A 23,741-nucleotide genomic window follows, 5' to 3' on the forward strand; every position below is an offset into this window, starting at 1 on the left:
GTTTAATTTAAAAAAAGGTATGTACATTCAAATCGGAGGAAGGGTTTAGGAATTACAGCTCTTAAAGAAAAGCATTCCTCCCTTTTTCAAGGGACCAAACGTAATTGGACAATTTAATCAAAAGCGGTTTCATGACCAGGTGTGGGCTACTCCCATTTTTTTCTTCATCAATTAAGCAGGTAAAAAGTCTGGAGTGGATTCTAAGTGTGGTATTTGCATTTGGAATCTATTGCTGTGAACCTGCATCATGCATTCAAAGCAGCTGTCCATGCAAGTTAAACCGGCCAATATAAGGCTTCAAAAACTAAAAAAAATCCATCAGAGAGATGGTAGCAACATTAGGAGTGGCTAAATCAACAGTTTGGTACATTCTGAGGAAAGAAGAACGCACTGGTGAGCTCAGCAACATAAAAAGTCCTGGACATCTATGGAAGAAATCAGTGGCGAATGATCACAGGATCCTCTCTATGGTAAAGAAAAACCCATTCACAACATTCAGGCAAGTGAAGGGCACTCTCCAGGAGGTTGGAATATCATTGTCAAAGTCTTCATTTAAGAGAAGACTTCATGAGAGCAAATATAGAGGGTTCACCACAAGGTGCAAACCATTCATAAGCCTGAAAAGAAAAGCCAGATTAGATGTTGCAAAAAAAAGCTCTATAAAAAAAAAAAAAAAAAAAAAAAGCATTCTTTGGAGGGATGAAACTAAGATTAATCTGTACCAGAATGACGCGGAGTGCGGAAAGACTTGGAACAGCTCATGTTCCAAAGCACAAAACGTCACATGTAAAACATGGTGGAGGGAGTGATGGCATGCCTGCACTTCCAGTGGCACTGGGACATTGGCGTTCATTGATGATGTGACAGAAAATGAAAGCAGCTAGATTAATTCTTCAGTGTTTAGAGAAATACTGTCAGCCCAGATTCAGCAAAGTTAATTAGATGGCGCTTCACAGTACAGATGGACAATTCTCCAAAACACAATGCAAAAGCAACCCAAGAGCTTTTGAAGGAAAAGAAGTGGATTTTCTGCAATGGCCGAGTCAATCACCTGATCGAAACCCAATTGAGCATGCATTTCACTTGCTGAAGGTAAAAACTAAAGGCAGAAAGACCCACAAACAAAGAACCACTGAAGACAGCTGCAGTTAGAGCCTGGCAAAGCATCAGAAAGGAGGAAACCCAGCCTTTGGTAATGTCCATGGGTTCCAGACTTTAGGGAGTCATTGCCAGTAAAGTATTCCCAACAAAATATTAAAAATTAAAATTTTATTTATGATTATATTAATTTGTCAAAAATGTAAAATGGGGGGGGGGGGGGGGACTGCGTATAAAAATGGTTGCAGTTCCTAAAAATTATACTTGATATTTATGTTCAAACCCTTAAATTAAAGCTGAAAGTCTGCACTAATTTGGAGTGTTTCATTTAATTTTATTCTGATGGCATACAGAGTCAAAAAGTATGAAAATTGTGCCTGTGTCCAAATATATATGGACCTAACACACACACACATATTTATATATATATATATATATATATATATATATATATATATATACACACATACATACATACATACACACACACACACACATTGTGTGTGACTCGATTGGTGAGGTCAGGGGCTTTTACTTAAGACCCTCTATATCAGGAAATTTAAAGTACAACTAAAAGGCAATATTTTTGGATATAGTGGACATGAATTAGAACACCTGTGAGTTTTTATTGCTCTCTGTGCCCCAGGGAGATTTTAGGGAGATTTGCCCTCTTAATCATCATTGAAAGTAAAATAAAATCCCCAATTTTGGGATGTCCCCAGAAAAGTAATAGAGGGGGAATCTTCCATTGGGGACAATAGTTCTGGTGACCTCAAGGTGCCCACGCGATTCCCTTTATTTGCAGAGATTTCCTCTCACTTCTTGTTTGGCTATGGGACAGGAAGTGAAGGGAAATCTCCACAATGGGACACAGACGGCAAAAAATAAACTGACAGGTGTTAGGACACTCCCTCACTCTATCCAAAATGAAAGCAAAAGTTTTGCCTATAGTTCTACTTTAACCACCACTGGATTACAGCATTAAAAATAAATACATAAAACACATTGTTTTCCATTTGTAAGCCTATAAAAACAGGGGTTTTATTTAAATAGTTTACCATTTGCTATATTACACATAAGGATTATTTTGGTATGAAAATTGGCCAGAGTTATTGGGGAATTGACTGACACATGCTGACACTGCTAAATTTATCCTGGGTTATCCTCAACACTGTCTTCACATCATGCAGATAATAAACCAGTTGCCATAGGAAACTCCAGGGCTCCGGACATCACAATGCAAAATAAAGGAAACTCCAATAGTGTAATACCGTCAGATAATAAGGGTTTATTATAAAAGATTGCACTTACTCCATAGCGGTATGAGAACGCCTTAAAGTACAATTCACTCGGCTGGTCAGGTGGATGGGACGCCGCTTCCGCATCTGCGCTCCACCACACCGGAACTCTACGGTCTCACGCTCCCGACGCACGTTTCTCTATGGTCTGGAGGACCGGAGCCCCATCATACGTCACTTAAAGGGCCGCTTTTGTTGGAAAAAAATATATATATATTTTTTGCTTTTTAGTGTAGGATGTGAGATCTGAGGTATTTTTGACCCCACATCTCACATTAAAGAGGACCTGTCCTGCTTATTTCTATTACAAGGGATGTTTACATGCCTTGTAATAGGGATAAAAGTGATTAAAAAAAAAAAAAAACATTTTTAAAAGGGAGAGTGTAAAAAATATAAAGGTAAAATAAATAAGAAAAAAACAAACAAATTAAACGCGCCCCGTCCCTCCGAGCTCGCGCTCAGAAGCGAACGCATACACAAGTCACGCCCACATATGTAAATTGTGATCAAACCACACACGTGAGGTATCGCCGTGATCATTAGAGTGAGAGCAATAATTTTAGCCCTAGAACTCCTCTGTAACATATGTTAAAGTGTCGCCTATGGAGATTTTTAAGTACCAATGTTTGTCGCCATTCCACGAGTGTGCAATTTTTAAGACACCTGCGCAAATGGTGTGACAAAGTACTGCAACGATCTACATCTTATTATCTAGGGTCTCTGCTAAAAAAATAAAAAAAAAAAAATTGGGGGGTTCTAAGTAATTTTCTAGCAAAAAATATGGATTTAAAGTTGTAAACAAGTGTCAGAAATAGGCCTGGGCTTTAACCGCTTGCCGACTGCTCACAGTATATTTACTGCGGCAGTCAGCCCCTCACAGGCAGAGTGACGTAGGTCTACGTCGCTCGCCTGTGAGGCTCTCTGGGGAGCGAGCGCGCGCCCGCGGAGGCGCGGTCAGATCGCCGCCATTACACGTTAAAAAAAAAAACAACAAAAATGACAAAAATCTTTCCCTTTGTTAGTAAACGCGATAACTTTTGCGCAAACCAATCAAAATACGCTTTTTGCGATTTTTTTTACCAAACATAGGTAGCATAAAACAAATTGGCCGAAAATGTAAAAAAATTTGATTTTTACATTTTTTTGGGGGGGAATTTCATATAAAAAAAATGTGAAAATTATTGTTATTTTTGCAAAATGTACGCTCTTTTTTTGTTTATAGCGCAAAAAGTAAAAATCGCACGGGTGATCAAATACCACCAAAAGAAAGCTCTGTTTGTGGGAAAAAAAGGACGTCAAATTCGTTTAGGTACAGCGTCGCACGACCGCGCAATTGTCCATTAAAGTCACGCAGTGCCGAATCGCAAAATACCCCCTGGTCGTTTAGCAGGAAAATCCTCCGGGGCTTAAGTGGTTAAAGAGGTTGTAAACCCTTTTTTTTTTCCTTTTTACCCTGAAAGACAAACACATAATGAGCTAGTATGCATCGCATACTAGTTCATTATGAAATAATTACCTTAGAACAAGCCCCCGCCGTTCCGCCCGATTACCTGTATGACGGGCGACATGTCCAGTCGCCCGTCTTCCGGGATCGCGGCATCCGGCCATCTGATTGGCCGGAGCCGCGGTGACATCACTCCCGCGCACGCGCGCGGGAGCCGACGGTCACGGCACGAGTGGCCGTTCCTTCAGAGGGCATGCGCCAGTGACGTCACTGGATACATCGAAGGTTAAGTATCTCCTAAAACGGTGCATGTTTAGGAGATATTTACAGTACCTATAGGTAAGCCTTATCATGGGCTTACCTATAGGTACAACTTGCCGAGGAGGGTTTACTTCCTCTTTAAGCGGTAAATAAATTTGTCCCATTTGTTAAAAACCTGACCATTTATAGTACTCCGCATTTTAAAAGTGCGACAAAATGGTTACCAAAAAAAGCTTGTTAATTTAAATGCATTCCGTGGATTCAAATTTAAGCTACACGACAGACAAAGCTATAAAAAAAAAAACAAAAAAAAAAAAAAACAGTTGCGGCTTGTAATATCGTGCCAGTGAATTCTAGCCTGAGAGCCATTTTGCTAAGAATGTGGCAAGAATAAAGCAACAAATATATCTGATCACAGTTCTCCCAACAGCTGAACTCCTACTTCTACTGTTAGAAAAATAAACCTGACACATAAACCATACAAGACCAGGCTGAAGCAACAGTTTATGTCAACTGCTGAGAGGCAGCAGCTGTGCAATCTAATTCCAAGAGCAGAAAGAAGCGTCTCAATGTCTCCTTTTCCTAGGGAATGATTTTTGGCAAATGTGCAAAAAATATTCAATAGAATAGGAATTACTTCATGAAGTCTATGTAACAACCACCCCACATCAAGCTAAAGCTGAACACAATATTTTCACATGTAGAAGGTTAAAGGGATACTAAACACACACTTTAATTCACAATGTCACTTCTATTTCTGTCCCTATTTGAAAAAAAAAAAAAACACGAGTATCATTTTTCTAATCAATATACAGCTGTCACATGACCGAGATCTTTCCTAGCATGCCTACAGGAAAACATAAGCAGAAGAAGCTTCTAGTCTTCTGCTGCTGATCACAGCCTTTGAAATACAGTGTAAAAATTATTAACATCAACAAACCGTTTTAAATGGTCATACAAATATACAATCACCGGCCACTATTAGGTACACCTGTTCAATTGCTTGGTAACACAAATTGCTAATTAGCCAATCAAATGGCAGTAACTAAATGCATTTAGGCATCTAGATGTGGTGAAGACGACTTACTGAAGTTCAATCCGTGCATCAGAATGGGGAAAAAAAGGGGATTTAAGTGACTTTGGAACATGGCATGGTTGTGGTGCCAGGCGGGCTGGTCTGAGTATTTCAAAAACTGCTGATCTACTAGGATTTTCACACACAACCATCTCTAGGGTTTACAGAGAATGGTCCGAAAAAGAGATATCCAGCGAGTGGCAGTTGTGTAGAGGAAAATGCCATTTTGATGTCAGAGGCTTGTTGATGTCCGAGGAGAATGGGCAGACTGATTTGAGATTATAGAAAAGCAACAGTAACTCAAATAACCACTCATTATAACCAAGGTATGCAGAATACCATCTCTGAATGCACAACACATGGAACCTTGAAGCAGATAGGCTACAGCAGCAGAAGACCACACCCGGTGCCACTCCTGTCAACTAAGAATAGGAAACTGAGGCTACAATTCGCACAGGCTCACCAAAAGTGGACAATAGAAGATTGGAAAATCGTTGCCTGGTCTGATGAGTCTTGATTTCAGCTTCGACATTCAGATTGTAGGGTCAGAATTTGGGGTAAACAACATGAAAGAGCATGGATCCATCCTGCCTTGTATCAACAGTTCAGGCTAGTGGTGGTGGTGTAATGGTGTGGGGGATATTTTCTTGGCACACTTTGGGCCCCTTAGTACCAATTGAGCATCGTTTAAATGCCACGGCCTACCTGAGTATTGTTGCTGACCATGCCCATCCCCTTATGACTACAGTGTACCCATCTTCTGACAGCTACTTCTGTCAGGGTAATGCACCATGTCACAAAGCTCAAATCACCTCAAATTGTTTTTTTGAACATGGCAATGAGTTCTCTGTACTGCAATGGCCTCCACATTCACCAGATGTCAAACTAATAGAGCCCCTTTGGGATGTGGTAGAACAGGAGATTTGAATCATGAATGTGCAGTCGACAAATCTGCAGCAACTGCTTGATGCTATCATGTCAATATGGATCAAACTCTCTGAGGAATGTTTCCAACACTTGAATCTATGCCACGAAGAATTAAGACCGTTCTGAAGGCAAAAGGGGATCCAATGAGGTACTAGCAAGGTGTACCTAATAAAGTGGACGATGACTGTATATTTGAAATCAAATCTTTATTTCTTGACAATAACCTGGTGAGAGAGGATTTTGGCCAGTCCCAGGCTGTGTCACCGCCCTTCCTGTCATAGAATAGGAGGGAGGTGAAGCCTCCATCAATACACATGTAATATCCCACCCCCATTGTGTTTAGCTGGATAGTGTGCATGGAGGAGGGAGGGAATGGGCTGTCATTTTCCACTGTGTATATGCCCACGTGTGTGACTATTTTGTACATGGGCTGCTCTGATGTGATAGGGATGAAATGCCCCGCATAGAAACTGAAAAGTGAAAAATGTGCAGAGCTGCCAACACTGCTCTTCAAAATTCCTGCCTGATTTGGGGACATGAACAGAAGAAGGAGATAAAGAACAGCAGGATCAACCAGGTTTTTTGCAGAATACAGAAAACAAATCTCATAGTAATTGAGTGAGTAAGAACAGCATGTACTGTAATACACCATCTGAACAGAGAAAGGTTATATTACCCTAATGAATAGCATGCATTAAGGTTAAAAAAAACTAACTTTACAACCACTTTAATTAACCCAAATGACGTTCTCTGATTGGTTGATGCTATTGCAAGAGGTATAAACTTTCATTTATTCCGACTCAGCTGTAAGTGCAGAACCAACATTCTCTGAAGGTTATACTTCCAGCTCTAGTACACTGCAGGCAGTGGAGATATAGTGGTTTCATTAGTGCACCATACCTTCTGTTCCCTCTTTTTTTTTTTTTATTTGGTTACAGTATATAAAAGTATGATCAATGTATAAAAAAAGGAAAAACGCATATAAGAAAAGCTATGAGCTGCCATGCCCTGCAACTTCTTTTCCTCCCTCATGTTATAGTAAGAACCTTTCCTGAGATGGTGACTGGTAAACAGATACTGATTCCATTGCTTCCATACTGCCTGAATGACTGCTGAGGGTTATTGTGAGATTTGCATAAATTGCTCTTTCAGACCAACAGTATTCAGGAACACAGGTGCCACTGAAAACATATTGTTGACATTGACATGCACAAACAATACACATTTCCAGCAAATATGCAGGGTCTTTTTGGCATCGATGTGAATTTTGGATATGTTAATGTTAATAAGCTCTTAACCACTTGCCGACCGCCGCAAGTACATATACTGCGGCGGTCAGCCCCTCACAGGCAAAGTGACGTACCGGTACGTCACTAGCCTGTGAGGCTCTGGGGAGCGAGCGCGCGCCACCGGAGGCGCGGTCACGGACTCCCCTGCGCGTGTGACCGGCGGACCCGATGTCCGCCGGTCACTCGCGATCGTTGGGTGGAGAGGGAGAAAGGCAGGCGGCTAATGTAAGCAAGCCGCCTGTCATTCTTCCCTGTGTAGGAATAGTGATCATACGGTTCTACTATGTAGGACCGTTGATCACTGTTCCTACAGCTCAAGCCACAGCCAATCACAGTTAGAATCACGCCCCTAGGGACACACACCACCCCTCCCTCTCAAAAAAAAGTTAACCCCTTCACTACCAGTGTCATTTTACAGTAACAGTGCATATGTATAGCACTGATTACTGTAGAAATGTCACTGGTAACCCCAAAAGTGTCAAAAATGTCAGTCAAGGGTCCGATCTGTCCGCCGCCATGTCGCAGTACAGAAAAAAAAAAAAAAAAAAAAAATCGCAGAACGCCGCCATTACGCGTTAAAAAAAAAAAACAACAAAAATGACAAAAATCTTTCCCTTTGTAAGTAAACGCGATAACTTTTGCGCAAACAAATCAAAATACACTTTTTGCGATTTTCTTTACCAAACATATGTAGCATAAAACAAATTGGCCGAAAATGTTAAAAAATTTTGATTTTTACTTTTTTTTTTTGGGAACTTCATATAAAAAAAAATGTGAAAAATATTGTTATTTTTGCAAAATTGACGCTCTTTTTTTGTTTATAGCGCATGATCAAAAAAATCACACAGGTGATCAAATACCACCAAAAGAAAGCTCTGTTTGTGGGGAAAAAAAGGACATCAAATTCATTTGGGTACAGCGTCGCACGACCGCGCAATTGTCCATTAAAGTCACGCAGTGCCGAATCGCAAAATACCCCCTGGTCAGGAAGGGGGTAAAATCTTCCGGGGCTTAAGGGAGAAGTACAGCTAAAATTCGTTTTTTGTTCTGCACTCCTGTGACTCGTTTTTAGCAGACAGCGGGCTGAATTCCGCTGTCTGCTGATGTCACAGAGACAGTCCAGACTCGGGCAAGATTGTGACAATGAAGTCAGGATCTGTCCACATGCCTGGACTGGAACCCGGCTCAGCAAGCCACTGACAGTCTGAGCCGGCCGCTCCAGCTCCATCCACCGCCCAGCATTCTAGTGAGCAATAGGGGGGCAGAGCAGACAGCAGTGACTGCCAGTCACCAGCTCTCTGCTCAGGGAGCCCTGAGAACCGAGCTATCGGTGGTGTTTGATCACTTGGTTCTCAGTCCTAGAGCCAGCAGAGGGCAGATGCAGCATCCAGCAAGGTAAGTATGATTCTGCAAACGAAAAAAAAAATCCCATACTTCTCTTTTAACCACTTGCCGACCGCCGCAAATACATATACTGCGGCGGTCAGCCCCGGCCAGGCGAAGTGACGTACCGGTATATCACTAGCCTGTCACTCCCTTGTGAGCCAATAGCGGGCGAGCGCGCGCCCGCCCTGGCTCGTTCCCCAACAAGTCAGTGCGTGTGACCGGCGGACCCGATGTCCGCCGGTCACTCGCGATCATTCGCTGGGAAGGGAGAAAGGCAGGCGGCTTATGTAAACAAGCCGCCTGTCATTCTCCCCTGTGTAAAAATGGAGATCAGACGGTTTTACTATGTAGGACCGTTGATCTCTGTTTTTACACTAGTAGCCATGTCCAATCACAGTTAGAAACACGCCCCTAGGACACACATAAGCCCTCCCCTCTCCAATACAGTTAACCCCTTCCCTGCCAGTGTCATTTTTACAGTAACAGTGCATATGTATAGCACTGATTACTGCAGAAATGTCACTGGTAACCCCAAAAGTGTCAAAAATGTCAGTCAAGGATCCAATCTGTCCGCCGCAATCACGCAAAAAAAAAAATAAATCGCAGATCGCCGCCATTACTCGTTAAAAAAAAAAAACACACCAAAAATGACAGAAATCTTTCCCTTTGTTAGTAAACGCGATAACTTTTGCGCAAACCAATCAAAATACGCTTTTTTTTACCAAACATATGTAGCATAAAACAAATTGGCTGAAAATGTTAAAAAAATTTAGATTACATTTTTTTGGGGAATTTCATATTAAAAAAAAATGTGAAAAATATTGTTATTTTTGCAAAATTGACGCTCTTTTTTGGTTTATAGCGCATGATCAAAAAATCGCACAGGTGATCAAATACCACCAAAAGAAAGCTCTGTTTGTGGGAAAAAAAAGGACGTCAAATTCGTTTAGGTACAGCGTCGCACGACCGCGCAATTGTCCGTTAAAGTCACGCAGTAAAAAAAATAAATTAAAATCGCTAAAAACCCCCTGGTCAGGAAGGGGGTAAAATCTTCCGGGGCTTAAGTGGTTAAAGGGGAAAAAAAAGACTAGTTGGCACATTTAATGTTACATAACTGCTCTGACTTATTGAATAACGCTGTCAATATCTACATCACTTTAAAGCAGATATTCCCAAACTACGGCCCTCCAGCTGTTGCAGAACTACACATCCCATAAGGCATTGTAAAATTCTGACATTCACATACACGGCTAGGCATGATGGGAATTGTAGTTCCTGAACAACTGGAGGGCCGTAGTTTGGGAATCCCTGCTTTAAAAGTGCAACTAAGGTTATAATACTTTCCTCAACAGGGGGTTCAAAAGCCCTCGCTAATGCCAGAATCTTCTTTCCAGCTACTTCCGAGTGTCATCTTCATTGACCAGCGTGGAATGACATAACTTCAATGCATGCATAGGTGTCCGTCATCCCAGCACACAGGGACCGTATTGGCTGTATAAAATGATCTGAGCATGTGCAACTCAGCTTACATACTACAAAGACTATGAACTTAGGTAGGTTGATGTGTTTTAATTTATGTCTCTTCTGCAATAAATAGCCTGCCTGCTCCTAAGGTTTTGTATGATGCCTTTATTTCTGAATTAAATTTGGCCCAAGCAAAAACTGTTACACACTTTAGTAAACAGCAGTATGTTAATACGACTTACCTGTCTATTGCAATTATGCCCAAAGTAAGCATACTGGCAGAGCTGATCAACATATAAAGAAGAGCAGAAAAATTGCACCACACCACTCCGAATATCCATTCTCTCAGAATAGAGCTGACAATAACAAATGGAAGCACCAGCATAGACAGCAGCAGATTGGATAACGTCAGGCTAAACACAAACTTGTTGCTGAGGGAAAGCAAATACGACTTCTTGTACAATGTGATTACAATGACAAGATTGCCCAGACATATCAGAATGTCAATGATGATTATAGCAATGGATTCGGCTACTATAGTAGCCCCATTTTCACCAGTTTCACTTCCCACGCCATTTTCTCCAGAAGAGTTGATGCTCATTGTCAAACACAAAGCAATCCGGTTTGAAACATGCTGGGAACCTAGAAGAAGGGAAAACAAAAGAAAAGTGAATATTGAAAAAAAAAATTAAATCAACAAGTATTTGAAAGAAAGTATCGTTTTTGGGGAGTTTTTATTTTAAATTACTCTGCAACATGATGTGTTCTGTTGCTTTTTCCAAGTCTCCCATTACCTGTGCAGGCACAATGCAGAACCTGGGATTGTCTATTATCTATTGGTTTCAGCTCCTCTGGTTACACAGCTTAGACCTCATAGGCTTTCCACAGAGACCAGGCCTATTTCTGGCATTAGTTGTTTACAAGTTAAAATCAGTATTTTTTTGCTAGAAAATTAACTTAGAACCCCCAAGTATAAATATACACACACACATACATATATATATATATTCTTAGCAGAGACCCTAGAGAATAAAATGGCAGTCATTGCAATATTTTATGTCACACTGTATTTGCGCAGCGGTCTTTGAAACGCAATTTAAAAAAAAAAAAAAAAAAAAAAACAACTTCAATGAATTTAAAATAACTAAACAGTAAAAAGTTAGCCCAATTTTTTGTATAATGTGAAAGATGATGTTACGCTGAGTAAATAGATACCTAACATCACACGGTTTAAAATTTGTCGGTGACATAAGGGGGCGGGGCCTCCCGGTGACGTCACCAGGAGACCACGCCCCTAATGGCAATATAATAAGCTACAGAGACCAGCATAATCACTGGGGACAGCGTCGGAGGAGGACCGGAGGAAGAAGAAGAAGACCAGAGGAGGCAAAAGAGCATAAGAGCAGGAGGGGAGAAGATGAAGATTTTTAATAAACTTTTCAAAATGTCTCCTGTCATTATTTACATACACTGCCTTTTATGGGGTGAATGGGTAGGGGTACAATGTACCCCATACCCATTCACATAGGGAGGGGGTCCGGGATCTGGGGGGCTTCCAGATTCCGATGAGCCCCCTGCCCGCAGACCCCCACAACCAGCGGCCAGGATTGTCGGGAAGACGCCCTTGTCCTCATCAACATGGGGGCAAGGTGCTTTGGGGTGGGGGGTGCAGATGCAGAGCCACCCCTGCCCCAAAGCCCCCACACCCCCCATGTTGAGGGCGTGTGGCCTGGTATGGTCCAGGGGGGGGGGGGGGGCGCTCGCTCGTCCCCTCCCCTTTCCTGGGCTGCATGCTTGGATAAAGGTTTGGTATGGATTTTGGGGGGGACCGCACGCTGATTTTTCAGCATGGGGCTACCCTCAAATTCCATACCAGACCCGAAGGGCCTGGTTTGGAACCTGGGGGGGGAACCCCACGCCATTTTTTCCCCATTTTGGCGTGGAGTTCCCCCTCAAGATTCTCACAGCTTAAGTAACACCGCAAGTCGGATCATCCTGATCCGACTTGCGGTGCACTTTCCATTCAAATCAATAGGCTCCCATAGGGAACCATTGATTTTGAATGGAAGAAAAAAAAAACGTATAACATGGCTTAACGCACGTTAAGCAACGTTATTCAGCCTTTAGCAGCGTCAGACATTTTTACAGCTTGACGCTGCAGCTCCAGAACGCACTGGTCCTGGGTTTTTTTTACAGCTATTAAATGCCTATGCCACTTGGAGCTCCTAAAAGATGCCATAGAATAACATGGATGGGCGTTCTGCAGCTGCAACAAAAAAAAAAAAAAACGTCTGACGCTGCTAACAGCAGCTGCAAAAATGTCCTGTGTGCATGGGGCCTAAAGGTGAATTTAGCCTTAAAGTAGTTATTGTGTAAGGGTTATATTTGGAAAACAAGGATATTGTTTAGTGTCCCTTAACCCACTTGCCGGCCGCGCTGTATCCGAAAGATGGCTACAGCGCAGTCGGGTAGCACTGGGAGGGCATTCATGGACATCCTCCCAAAACCTCATCCCCTGGGGCGTGCTTTTTGACCGCTGTGTCCTCTAGATCAGTGGTCCTCAACTCCGGTCCTCGGGGCCCACTAACAGGCCAGGTTTGCAAGATAACTAAATTACATCACAGGTGATCTCATTTGCTGCTCAGTGATTGCAGTATTCTAGTCTGCATCTCCCCAAGGTAATACTTAAAATCTGGCCTGTTAGTGGGCCCGAGGACCGGAGTTGAGGACCACTGCTCTAGATCAAAGATCAGGGTAAATGGCCAATCACAGAAGCTCTTTACTATGTGATCAGCTGTGTCCAATCACAGCTGGTCACACGGACACAGACTTGCTGGTTCACGGCAGTCCTTTCCTCACGCACGGTGTCTGTGTGAGGAAAGGAGAGCCGATAACTGACAAGGCTCTCAGTACATTCTTTACACTGATAATCAGGGCACAGATTAAGGCTTAGTGCACAATGCCGTGACTTGGGATACGCATTTTGGGACGCCAAGTCATGTGACATGCGAAATCTGATATTAACCAATGAAAGCTGTCATAATTAGCACTACTGAAGTCACTCCGACTTTAGAAAAGGTTCCTGTACTACACCAAGGCAACTTCTACCTGACTTGTGCCCATAGACTTTAAAGAGGTTGTAAACCGATAATTTTTTTTTTTCTTTTCATCCTGAAAGATAAAGACATAATGAGCTAGTATGCATCGCATACTAGCTCATTATCAAATACTTACCTTAGAACGAGCCCTCGCCGCGCCGCTCTCTTACCTCTATGACAGGCGACATGTACAGTCGCCCATCTTCCGGGATCGCGGCATCCGGCCATCTGATTGGCCGGAGCTGCGGTGACGTCACTCCCACGCACACGCGCGGGAGCCGCCGGTCACGGCACAGGGCTCTGAAGGAACGGCACGATCTGCCGTTCCTTCAGAGCGCATGCGCCAGTGACGTCACTGGCTGCATCAAATGTAAATATCTCCTAAACGGTACATGTTTAGGAGATATTTACAGTACCTATAGGTAAGCCTTAACATAGGCTTACCTATAGGTACAACTTCCTGAGGAGGGTTTACTTCCTCTTTAATGGAAATTGCCTCCAAGTCGGATCAAGAAGATTTCACAAGCATTCCCTGAAGGTGCAGCAAAGTCGACTTTCAGGTCTCAGCAGTGAGAACTAAGCCGGACAGTGCAGCCCAACCAGTGCCGCTCATCAGCGCCCACCAGTGATAAAGAAAAATCACTTATTGCAAAATTTTAGATAACAGAAACTAAGAAAAACTTTTTAAAAAAAAAAAAAAAGGAATTACATTTTTTGTTTGTTTAGCAAAAAATAACAAAAATCAAGCGGTGAATAAATACCACTAAAAGAAAGCTCCATCTGTGTGAAAAAAATTATTAAACTTCACATGGGTATCGTGTTGCAACACTGCACAATTGTCATTCAAAGTGCGACAGCCCTGAAAGATGGTCTGGTGAGGAAGAGGGTGAAAGTGCCCAGGATTGAAGAGGTTAATACTCCCCCATGCCGCCAATATTCACTCTCTTAAGCTGGATACACACTATACAACTTTTGTTGTTAGATTTCCTTTAGATTTACCTTCAACTATGTAGTGCAGGGGCCTGCCTGATTGCATACAAATTGAAAGTGTTTAGGTTTGACCTCATATTATATGGTTTTGGAAAATCTAAAGAGAATTGGATTGTGTGTATGGCCCGTTAAAGAGACACCAAGGCTGAAAAAAAAAAAAAATAAATAAAAATTCAGCCTCTGACATGTATGAATGTGTCAGATACCTGACCACCCCATGTTCTCACTATGAGACGGCCCGGCCCTATGTGAATCTATCACATGCTTTTATATGTGATTTTACAAGAATAAAAAACAGAAGGACAACAGAAGGCTGGCAACAGATTTAATCTACATGAATACAGGACAGAGGTGTCACATAGGGGCCGGCGGAAGCAAAGGTGCCCACCTGGAAACAAAGAGCGGCAGCACCTTAGTTAACCCTTTTCTTTACAGGCATGTCTTTCCTACAACATTTTAACTAGTGACAGAGACACTTTAAAAAGCATCTAAAGACACGATAGCAAAAAAAAAAAGAAAGGAAGCCTCCAATTAAACATTAAAAATTTGACTTTTTTAATAAACCCCAATTACCAATCCAGCCACAACAGTGCCATTCAGAGTCATACAATAGGCAGGCATGCTGGTTGCTCCATTGAATTAAAAACGAATACTAGCAAGCATGCAGAGTATCCTGTGAGCATCCCTACAATCACAGCACCGTCCTCTGTAGGAAGTTATACTCTGTACAGCACACAGGAACGCCCAGCCTTCTCTATTGTTACATAGACAGCACAGGCTCCAGCCCGCCAGCTTTACCTTTCGCCACACATAACTCTTGCACCACGGAGCTACAGCCGTGCTGCACATACTTCCACTTACCTTTTGTTCCTCGGTTGCTAATACTGCAAAGATACCATGCCTACAGCGGGCGGTCCAGGTAGACCCGGAACTACAGGCCGGTGTTCATCAGCCACTTCCGGTGGGTGGAACGCAAGAGTGCGTCCCACTGCTGTCTGCTACTTCCGTGTGATGCTGGTGATTGATTAGCAATAGTGATCTGCATTTAAAAAAAATCACCTATTATAGAAAAATATACAATTTTATTTTTTTCAATATAAATATATGATATCATTATAAAAAAAGACATGCGGTATGTGTTATTTCCATATAAAAATGATCACTATCTCATGTAGTTACACGTTATCACTGATTTCTATCATGTGCAATAAAAGATCCTGTTTTTTTTTTCTTGCACGTGGTTAGGTATTTAAAGAAGAAGATGAGCTGGGACATGATTTACAGCCCCTTCAGACTGGCGCAACACGACTTTGTGGGGCGACCTGCTGTGCACTGCGACTTCGGCGCGACTTGCACGGACTTCATATAATTGAAGTCAATGCAAGTCGCCTCCAGATCGCCCCAAAGTAGTACAGGACCCTTTTTCTAAGTCAGAGCGACTTGTGTCGCTCCTATTAGAACGGGTCCTGTACTACTCAATGGCGAGCGACCGACCGCGACTTGTCAGGCGACCAAGTCGACTGACAAGTCGCGCTAGTCTGAATGGACTCTTAACCACTTCTGGACCGGAAGATTTTTTCCCCCTTAAAGTGGTTGTAAACCCACTTTGTTGACATTTACCTATAGGTAAGCCTATATTAAGGCTTACCTATAGGTGCTATAAATATCTCCTAAACATGCACCGTTTAGGAGATATTTACCCGTGCCGTTCCTTCAGAGCTCAGTGCCGTGAACGGCGGCTCCCGCGTGCATGCACGGGAATGATGTAATCGCGCCTCCAGCCAATCAGATGGCCCGGAGGACGCAAACAAGGAAGCAGGGCGGCCGGACATGTCAGCCACCCTGTCGCTGAGTGGACGGCACTGCAAGGGCTTCGGTTTAAGGTAAGTATTTCATAATGAGCTAGTATGCGATGCATACTAGCTCATTATGCCTTTGTCTTTGCAGGTTTTTTTTTTTTCTCCTTTTTTTAGGGTTTACTTCCTCTTTAATAATAAGGCCATTTTTTGCGATTCGGCACTGCGTTATTTGAACGGACAATTGCGCAGTCGTGCAACGCTGTACCCAATTAAAATTAGTGTCCTTTTTTTCCCCACAAATAGAGCTTTCTTTCGGTGGTATTTGATTACCTATGCGATTTTTATTTTTTTGTGCTATAAACAAAAAAATACTACAATTCGGAAAAAAAAAACAATATTTTTCACATTCTGCTATATAACATTTCCAATAATAAAAAAAAGTAAAAATCTAATTTTTTTCATCATTTTAGGCCAATTTGTATTCTGCTACATATTTTTGGTAAAAAAATCCCAATAAAGGTATTTTGATTGGTTTGCGCAAAAGTTGTCGCGTCTACAAACTAGAGGAAAGATTTATGTCATTTTGATTTATTTATTTTACTAGTAATGGCGGCGATCAGTGATTTTTAGAGGGACTGCGACATTGCGGCGGACAGATTAGACCCGTAACTGACATTTTTGCCACTTTTGAGGGGACCAGTGACATTACTACAGTAATCAGTGCTAAAAATATGCACTGTTACTGTAATAATGACACTGGCAAGGAAGGGGTTAACCCAGAGGCGATCAAAGGGTTAAATGTATGCCTCGGGTGTGTTTTCTAACTGTGAGGGGGGTGGGCTTGTGGAATCAACACAGAGACCTGTGATCCTCAATAGAAGGATAGCTACCAGCTTAGCTATGACTAAGCACTAATGTAGATGCGAAACACGTCAGCTGTACCTCTACAATGCTGTATGGATTTTATTTATTCCAATAAATGAGCATTGCATCGGAGTGCGTCCATCCAGACATTTTTTTGTTCTTCTAAGCTCGGTTTATACTTATACAAATTGGATGCGGGTTTCCCCCCCCCAATGGAGTCTGTTCACACAACTCTGGGGCAGCCACGGTCCACACTGGAAAAGGGTCCTGTGCTTCTTCTGGTCTGTTTCAGGTCTGAATTCAGGCAAAAAGTCAGACCTGATTCGCACCTGAAATGGAGAACAGAGATGCACCGGACCCCTGCTGTGAGCCACGGCCGCAGCTACTGTGAACCCAGCTTTAAAAAAATTAAATCCTGTGTTTCTGCGCACTGCATCATGGGCTCATGGGGCAAATTAAAGTGGTTGTAAACCTCAAAAAGGAAATATGAACAAAGCACATCCCTATAAAGTCTCAATTAAGAGCACTAAGTGTCATCTCTATCTGCTGCTTTGTTCCTCTGCTATCAACATGAATCACTTTTAACAAGTTTTCCTGACACCGAGAGAAAAATGCTGACGGGGGGAATCTCCAGCTGATTGACAGCCTCAGCTCTGTTCCTGTGTGCTGTGTGAAGGGGGGCGTGTCTCCTCCAATCAGCTCTCAGAGCTCTCCTCACTGAGATCTGCAGAGTGTACTAATAACCCTCTGCCTCCTTTTTTCTGAACTCAGGCAAGCTTTTTAAACTTAGCACTTTGAACAGATGTAGAGAAAAGAAGACTGCAGATAGACAGGTACAACTTATGTAGCAGGATTTGTTCCATCTCTTTGTATCACCTGAGGCCAGTTACTTCACTTGGTATATGTAAGGGTTTACAACCACTATAATTAGAACAAAATCCTGTGTTCTTGCACACTGCACAATAGACCCGAGGCGTGAATTCATTAAAAAAAAAAAAAATCCTGGCCTCCACCTAAAATTGTTTATTTTCCCCACCAGCTCATAAAACAGTTATTACATTTTGTACCACTTGCCCCTCCCAATTAGATTGTAAGCTTTTATGTGTGTGGGGCAAACTGTTTTGGAAAAAAATGAACAGGTAGCTTCAGCAAAAGGCAGTAAAAAGTTACTGTAAGAAAAATCCAGTGTGTCTGATTAATTAAAACGGATTTCTTTAAAATGAATGCTATGCATGGCAGGCTGAATGTTCTAAGTCAGTCAGCGGTAATCAGATTAAATATAAGAAGATTTTGCATACTTGCAAACAGCACCATACAGCAGCACACATATACTGTACATATCTTCTTCATCTAGCAGTTCACGTATACATGGGATGAAAAGAGGTGAGGAACCTTTTTATTTATAGAAATTGAGTACACATTTTCAACTTTTGCTTTAGGGTAACTCAGTGTTTTTTTTTCTGTGCATCTTAGTCCCAAATTCTGGACTGGAAGATTTTCCCCCTTTTTTTTCCCCCTAATTTTTTGCGCTTCGGCACTGCGTTACTTGAACCAACAATTGCGCGGACGCTGTACCCAAATAAAATTGATGTCCTTTTTTTCCCCACAAATAGAGCTTTTGGTGGTATTTGATCACCTGTGCGAATTTTATTTTTTACGCTATAAACAAAAAAATAGCAACAATTCTTAAAAATATATATGTATATTTTTCACTTTTTGCTACATATAATATTTCCCAATAAAAAAATTAAAAATCAAAATTTTTCATAATTTTAGGCCAATTTGTATTCTGCTACAATTTTTTTGTAAAAAAAAACACAGTAAGCATATTTTGATTGGTTTACGCAAAAGTTATCGCATCTACAAACTAGGGAAAAGATATGTCATTATTTTTTAACTAGTAATGACGGCAATCAGCGATTTTTAGCGGGACTGCGACATTGCGGCAGACAGATCGGACCCTAACTGACATTTTTGACACTTTTGGGGGACCAGTGACTTTACTGCAGTAATCAGTGCTACAAAATATACACTGTTACTGTAATAATGGCACTGGCTTCATAAATCTGTAGGCAGTGCTGGTACAAGGTCATCTAGAGTTGAGGGCGAACATGCCAAACTGTACCCCCCCAAAAAAAAAAAAAAATTGAGCATTAATCTGCATGCTTACCCCCAAGCATAAATGCCCCCTCTTTCCAGTAAAATTCCACCCCCCTGCTGAAATCCCCCCTGCCAGCACAAATCTTTGCCCCCCATTCCCCCAGCACAAATGACCCTCCCCCCAAAACAATTTAGTGTCACTTTAGTATGAATCTAGTGATAGTTCAGTCAGTCTGAGTGTAGTGACCATTCATTTTTACATTAGTGCAGTTTATTTTGTCAGGGCAGGTTTACTGCAGTATAGTTCAGTGTGTTACTGCATGTTTACCGAAGTATACTTCTGTGCCTTACTTCACGTTTAACACAGTATATTTTAGTGCCTTATGTGCCATTTAGCGCAGTATATTTCAGTGCGTTACTGCATGTTTAACGCAGTATATTTCTGTGTGTTACTGTACGTTTAACGCAGTATAATTCTATGCATTACTGCACATTTAATGCAGTACATTTCAGTGTGTTACTGCACGTTTAACATAGTATATCTCAGTGCATTAGTGCACGTTTAACACAGTATATTTCTGTGCATTACTGCACGTTTAACACAGAATATTTTGGTACGTTGCTGCACTTTTAACGCAGTATATTTCAGTGTGTTACTGCACATTTAATGCAGTATATTTCAGTGCATTAGTGCAAGTTTAACACAGCATATTTCAATGCATTACTGCACGTTTAACGCAGTATACTTCTGTGCCTTACTGCACGTTTAACACAGTATATTTCAGTGTGTCAGTGCAGTTTTACTGTAGTATATTGTAGTGTGACAGTGGAGTGTGTCTGTGTAGTGAGTGCACCAAACACCACTTTCCATTAATTAAAGTGCATCCATGCACACATTTCCACATCTTTATTACATTTTGTTACAAAGCACCCCCCCCCCCCCCATCATGTCTGGGAGGCCAACGAGGAGAGGTAGTTTTTCCCATGGCACTGTGAGGGGGTCAGCAACATATGTGTCAAAGGTGGATGTGGTCAGTCCTCAGGCAGGGCATCAATTCCTCTGTTTAGTGGTGTTGCCCAGGCTATCCAGCCACAGCATGCAGAGGAGGTGGTGGACTGGTTTACTAAACCATCCTCATCCTCCGTCACCCAAGCAGAAAGTAGTGTACAGTCCACTGCGGCTGCCAGAGTGGCTTATTCTGCCTCTTTGTCCACAGCTACTCCTGCCATAGTCCCAGCAACAGTCATGGAGGAGTCAGCTGAGTTATTTGAACACAGCGTCAGCCACTTGCTCCTTGAAGATGCACAACCATTACTTGATTCAGATGTTGGTTCTGAGGTTGGGGAAGCTAGGAACATGAGCCTACAAAGAGGGGAGAATACTGGTACACAAATTGGCAGTCATGTTCCCCCAGCCGCAGCATATTGCCAAGTTGTCTCCAGTGATAATGAGAATGGAGGAGATGATGATGATGAGGTCACTGACGCGACTTGGGTGCCGGATAGAGCAGAGGAGGAAAGTGAGGGTGAGACACAACCCAAACAAAGCAGCCATCATGGCAGAGTAGAGTGTAGCCACCCTATTCCAACGCATTGTGGAGCTATTATTTCCCAGCACCCTTCCCACAGCTTAGCTGACTGGGCCTTTTTTAGCACATGTGCCGGCCATCGCACTGTTGCAATTTGCAAACTTTGTCTCAAGCACATTAAGCATGGCAAAAACACCAGCCATTTGGGTACCACATGCTTGACAAGGCATTTAAGCTCCCACCACTCTGCTCATTGGCAAGAGCACCTAAAAGCCACACAAAAGGGGTGCAATTCTGTTCCTCCTTACTTACCTCAGTCTACCCCCACTATACCTCATGACCTCTCAGCAGCCTCCACTGACCGGGATGATGGTATAGCACAGGGTGTTCCAGGTCCTTGCAGCACATTTGCCAGTAGCACTCCACTAGCTGTAGACTATAGCCGTCAAATTTCTCTGCCCCATCTGCTGCAGCGAAAATAAAAAAATAGTCACTGCCATCTACAAATGCAAGCATGCTAAATGCAAGCTTGTCAAAGCTGTTGGCTTTACAACTTCTGCCTTTCCTTTTGGTGGATTCTGCCCCTTCTGATAACTTGCAGAATGTGCTGTACCACAATGGCAGGTTCACAGTTTACAGCTATTTCTTTTCACGTAACGCCATCCGTTCCAGCTCTGTGTCATCAAGTGGAAGGCAATGTTGTGGTCCAACAAGCTAGGTCAGGGACAATATATTTTATTCACAGCAGACTCGTAATTCTGCTTGCAACTCTGAAGGATGCATGACAGGGTTCAGTGCTGCAGCTTGTTGTCCTGTCACATCTCCATACAGCTAGTGGTGATGATGCTAGATTTGCCAGCTCTACCCCTTCCTCCTCCTCCTCCTCTATGCCCTGCTCTGCTGAATTGTCCTATGAACCACAAGTACCCCCCAAGTGTTCAAGGGACTATTTAATGAGACAGGCTAAAAGGTGCCATGCAGTGCTTCAGCTGGTGTGTCTAGGGGACAGGAACCACCCCAGAGCAGAATTCTTGCAGCTCTGCAGGAGCAGGCCCAGAGGTGGTTCACACCATGACAGCTGGAGCCAGGAATGGTAGTGTGCAATAATGACACAAACCTCCTGTCCGCCCTTAGACAGGAAAAGTTGACACATGTGCCATGCCTGGCACATGTCCTCAATTTGGTGGCTCAGCATTTCCTAAATAGGTACCCAGGGTTGGAAGATCTGCCAAAGCAGGCCAGAAGAGTCCGTAGCAATGGCAAGCAGTCAAACGCAGCCAGTGCTCGGTTGGCTGAAATTCAGCGGGAATTTCACCTGCTCATAAACCGTCTGATTTGTGACTTTCCCACCAGGTGGATCTCGACTTTGGCAATGCTGCAGTGGCTGCACATGCAGCAGAGGGCCGTCAACGAGTACCTGTGTGAGTATGGCACAACAACAGCCTCAGGCCGGCTCGGCTTTTGTTTCCCACGCCAATGGCTGCTAATAAAAAATGCATGCATTGTACTGCCACCATTTGAGCAGGCCACAAGGATAATGAGCCGAGACAATGCATGCATCATAACACAATCCCTGTTGTGTTCCTGCGGGAGCAGACTTCTTTCCTCTCATGGCACGCTTTATGCAGACACCATTCCTCCTACGCCACAGATCACACAAGAGGAGAGGGAGGAGGAGGATTCTGGTAGTTTTGGAGGCATTGAAGCAGAGGAAGACATACGTCAAACCTTAAGGATCGTTTTCCATCCCCAGAACCCTTGGGAGTAGTACATGGCTGGGAGGAGGCAGTTTCAGATACTTTAATACTCAGTGACCTCGAGGAGTTTGCTTCTCATGCCTCTGCAAACTTGCGGTGCATGGGCTCCCTCATGCTTCAAAGCCTGTGAAAGGACCCGAGAATACGTTGCATCAAGCAGAAGGATCACTATTAGTTGACAACCTTCCTTGGCCACGTTACAAGGGGAAAGTCTCAGAACTCATCCTGCCCCCACAGATAGAGCAAAAGATGAAATCTCTTGAGAACACCTCAAAGAGGAGTTTACCTAACACTTTTCCTGATGCTGGTAGGTTGCAGTGTCGTGGAAAACTTAGTTTTGAGGCTTCTGTTGGTCAAGAGAGCAGCAGTGGAGCAGGGGGCCACCTAAATGATGCATTTGACAATTTTTCTAGTCCTCGGCGCCCAGGGCTGTTAGCTTTCACATTCCATCGGCAGCGTCTGATTAATATGGTGGACAATTATCTAGGGGCAAAAATAGAGAGAAAATGAAGAGCTTTCCAGTTGATGATCCACTGGGTACTGGGTCATGAGAACAGACTACTGGCCTGAACTTGCCCAGTATGCAATTGAGCTGCTGGGTTGCCCTGCATCCAGTGTGCTTTCCGAATGGGCATTTAGTGCTTCCGGAGGTTTTGTTAATAGGGCATGTCTGTCCACAGACTCAGTGGACCTGCTGCAATTTATCAAAATTAACCAGTCCTGGATTACGAGCAGCTGTGAAGTCCCTGATGCTGATGTCGCTGTTTAGGTTTTTTTGGGATGTGGAATCTCTGCAAGACTTCTAGGCTGCCTAGCGTTGTGGGTGTTGAGTTTATTTGGAACAAATTTTTTGGTGTAGGATTCATGGGCACAATTAACACCCAAAGACCATTTTTTCTGCACCTGTTTGACAGGTGCAAATCATTTCAGTTTTTGACAGCAAGGCCAATTCTTGCTTTTGTCAAGAGTACCTGTATAGGGTTACGGTGTGAAGGTACCACGGACACCCAAAATCCCATTTTTCCGCACCTGTTTGACAGGTGTATATCATTTTAATTTTTGACAGCAAGGCATTTCTTGCTTTCATCAATAGTACCTCTAAAGGGTTACGGTGATAAGGCACCATGGACACCCAAAGACCAATTTTTCCAAACCTGTTTAACAGGTGCATATCATTTACATTTTTGACACTGAGGCCCCTTTCACACGGGCGGTGTGCCCGACGGACTCCGTTTTGCTCAGCGGGGATTGATCAGCCGATCGCCGCTGAGCAGGAGGATGACAGCTCCGTCTCCGCTTACTTTGCAGAGAGGGAGCTGTCAGATCCCTGCTCTACTCTATGGGAGATCGGATGAAAACAGA

At 43.0% G+C, this 23,741-nt stretch overlaps 1 protein-coding gene across 1 annotated transcript in view; it reads right to left on the bottom strand.

The window, feature by feature from the left end:
• Window positions 1-15,272, bottom strand: part of GPR161 (G protein-coupled receptor 161) — a 42,195-nt gene extending 26,923 nt beyond the window's left edge. Inside the window, exons 1-2 of the mRNA XM_082244734.1 lie at window positions 15,192-15,272; window positions 10,485-10,884 (exon numbers count right to left, since the gene is read on the bottom strand). Coding sequence (XP_082100860.1) covers window positions 10,485-10,843 — 359 coding nt within the window. The 5' untranslated portion in view covers window positions 10,844-10,884; window positions 15,192-15,272. The remainder of the gene's footprint in view (window positions 1-10,484; window positions 10,885-15,191) is intronic.
• Between the last annotated feature and the right edge of the window lie 8,469 nt (window positions 15,273-23,741).

The sequence above is a fragment of the Pelophylax lessonae genome (genome assembly GCF_965119305.1).
Source record: "Pelophylax lessonae genome assembly, chromosome: 2".
Lineage (NCBI taxonomy): Eukaryota > Metazoa > Chordata > Amphibia > Anura > Ranidae > Pelophylax > Pelophylax lessonae.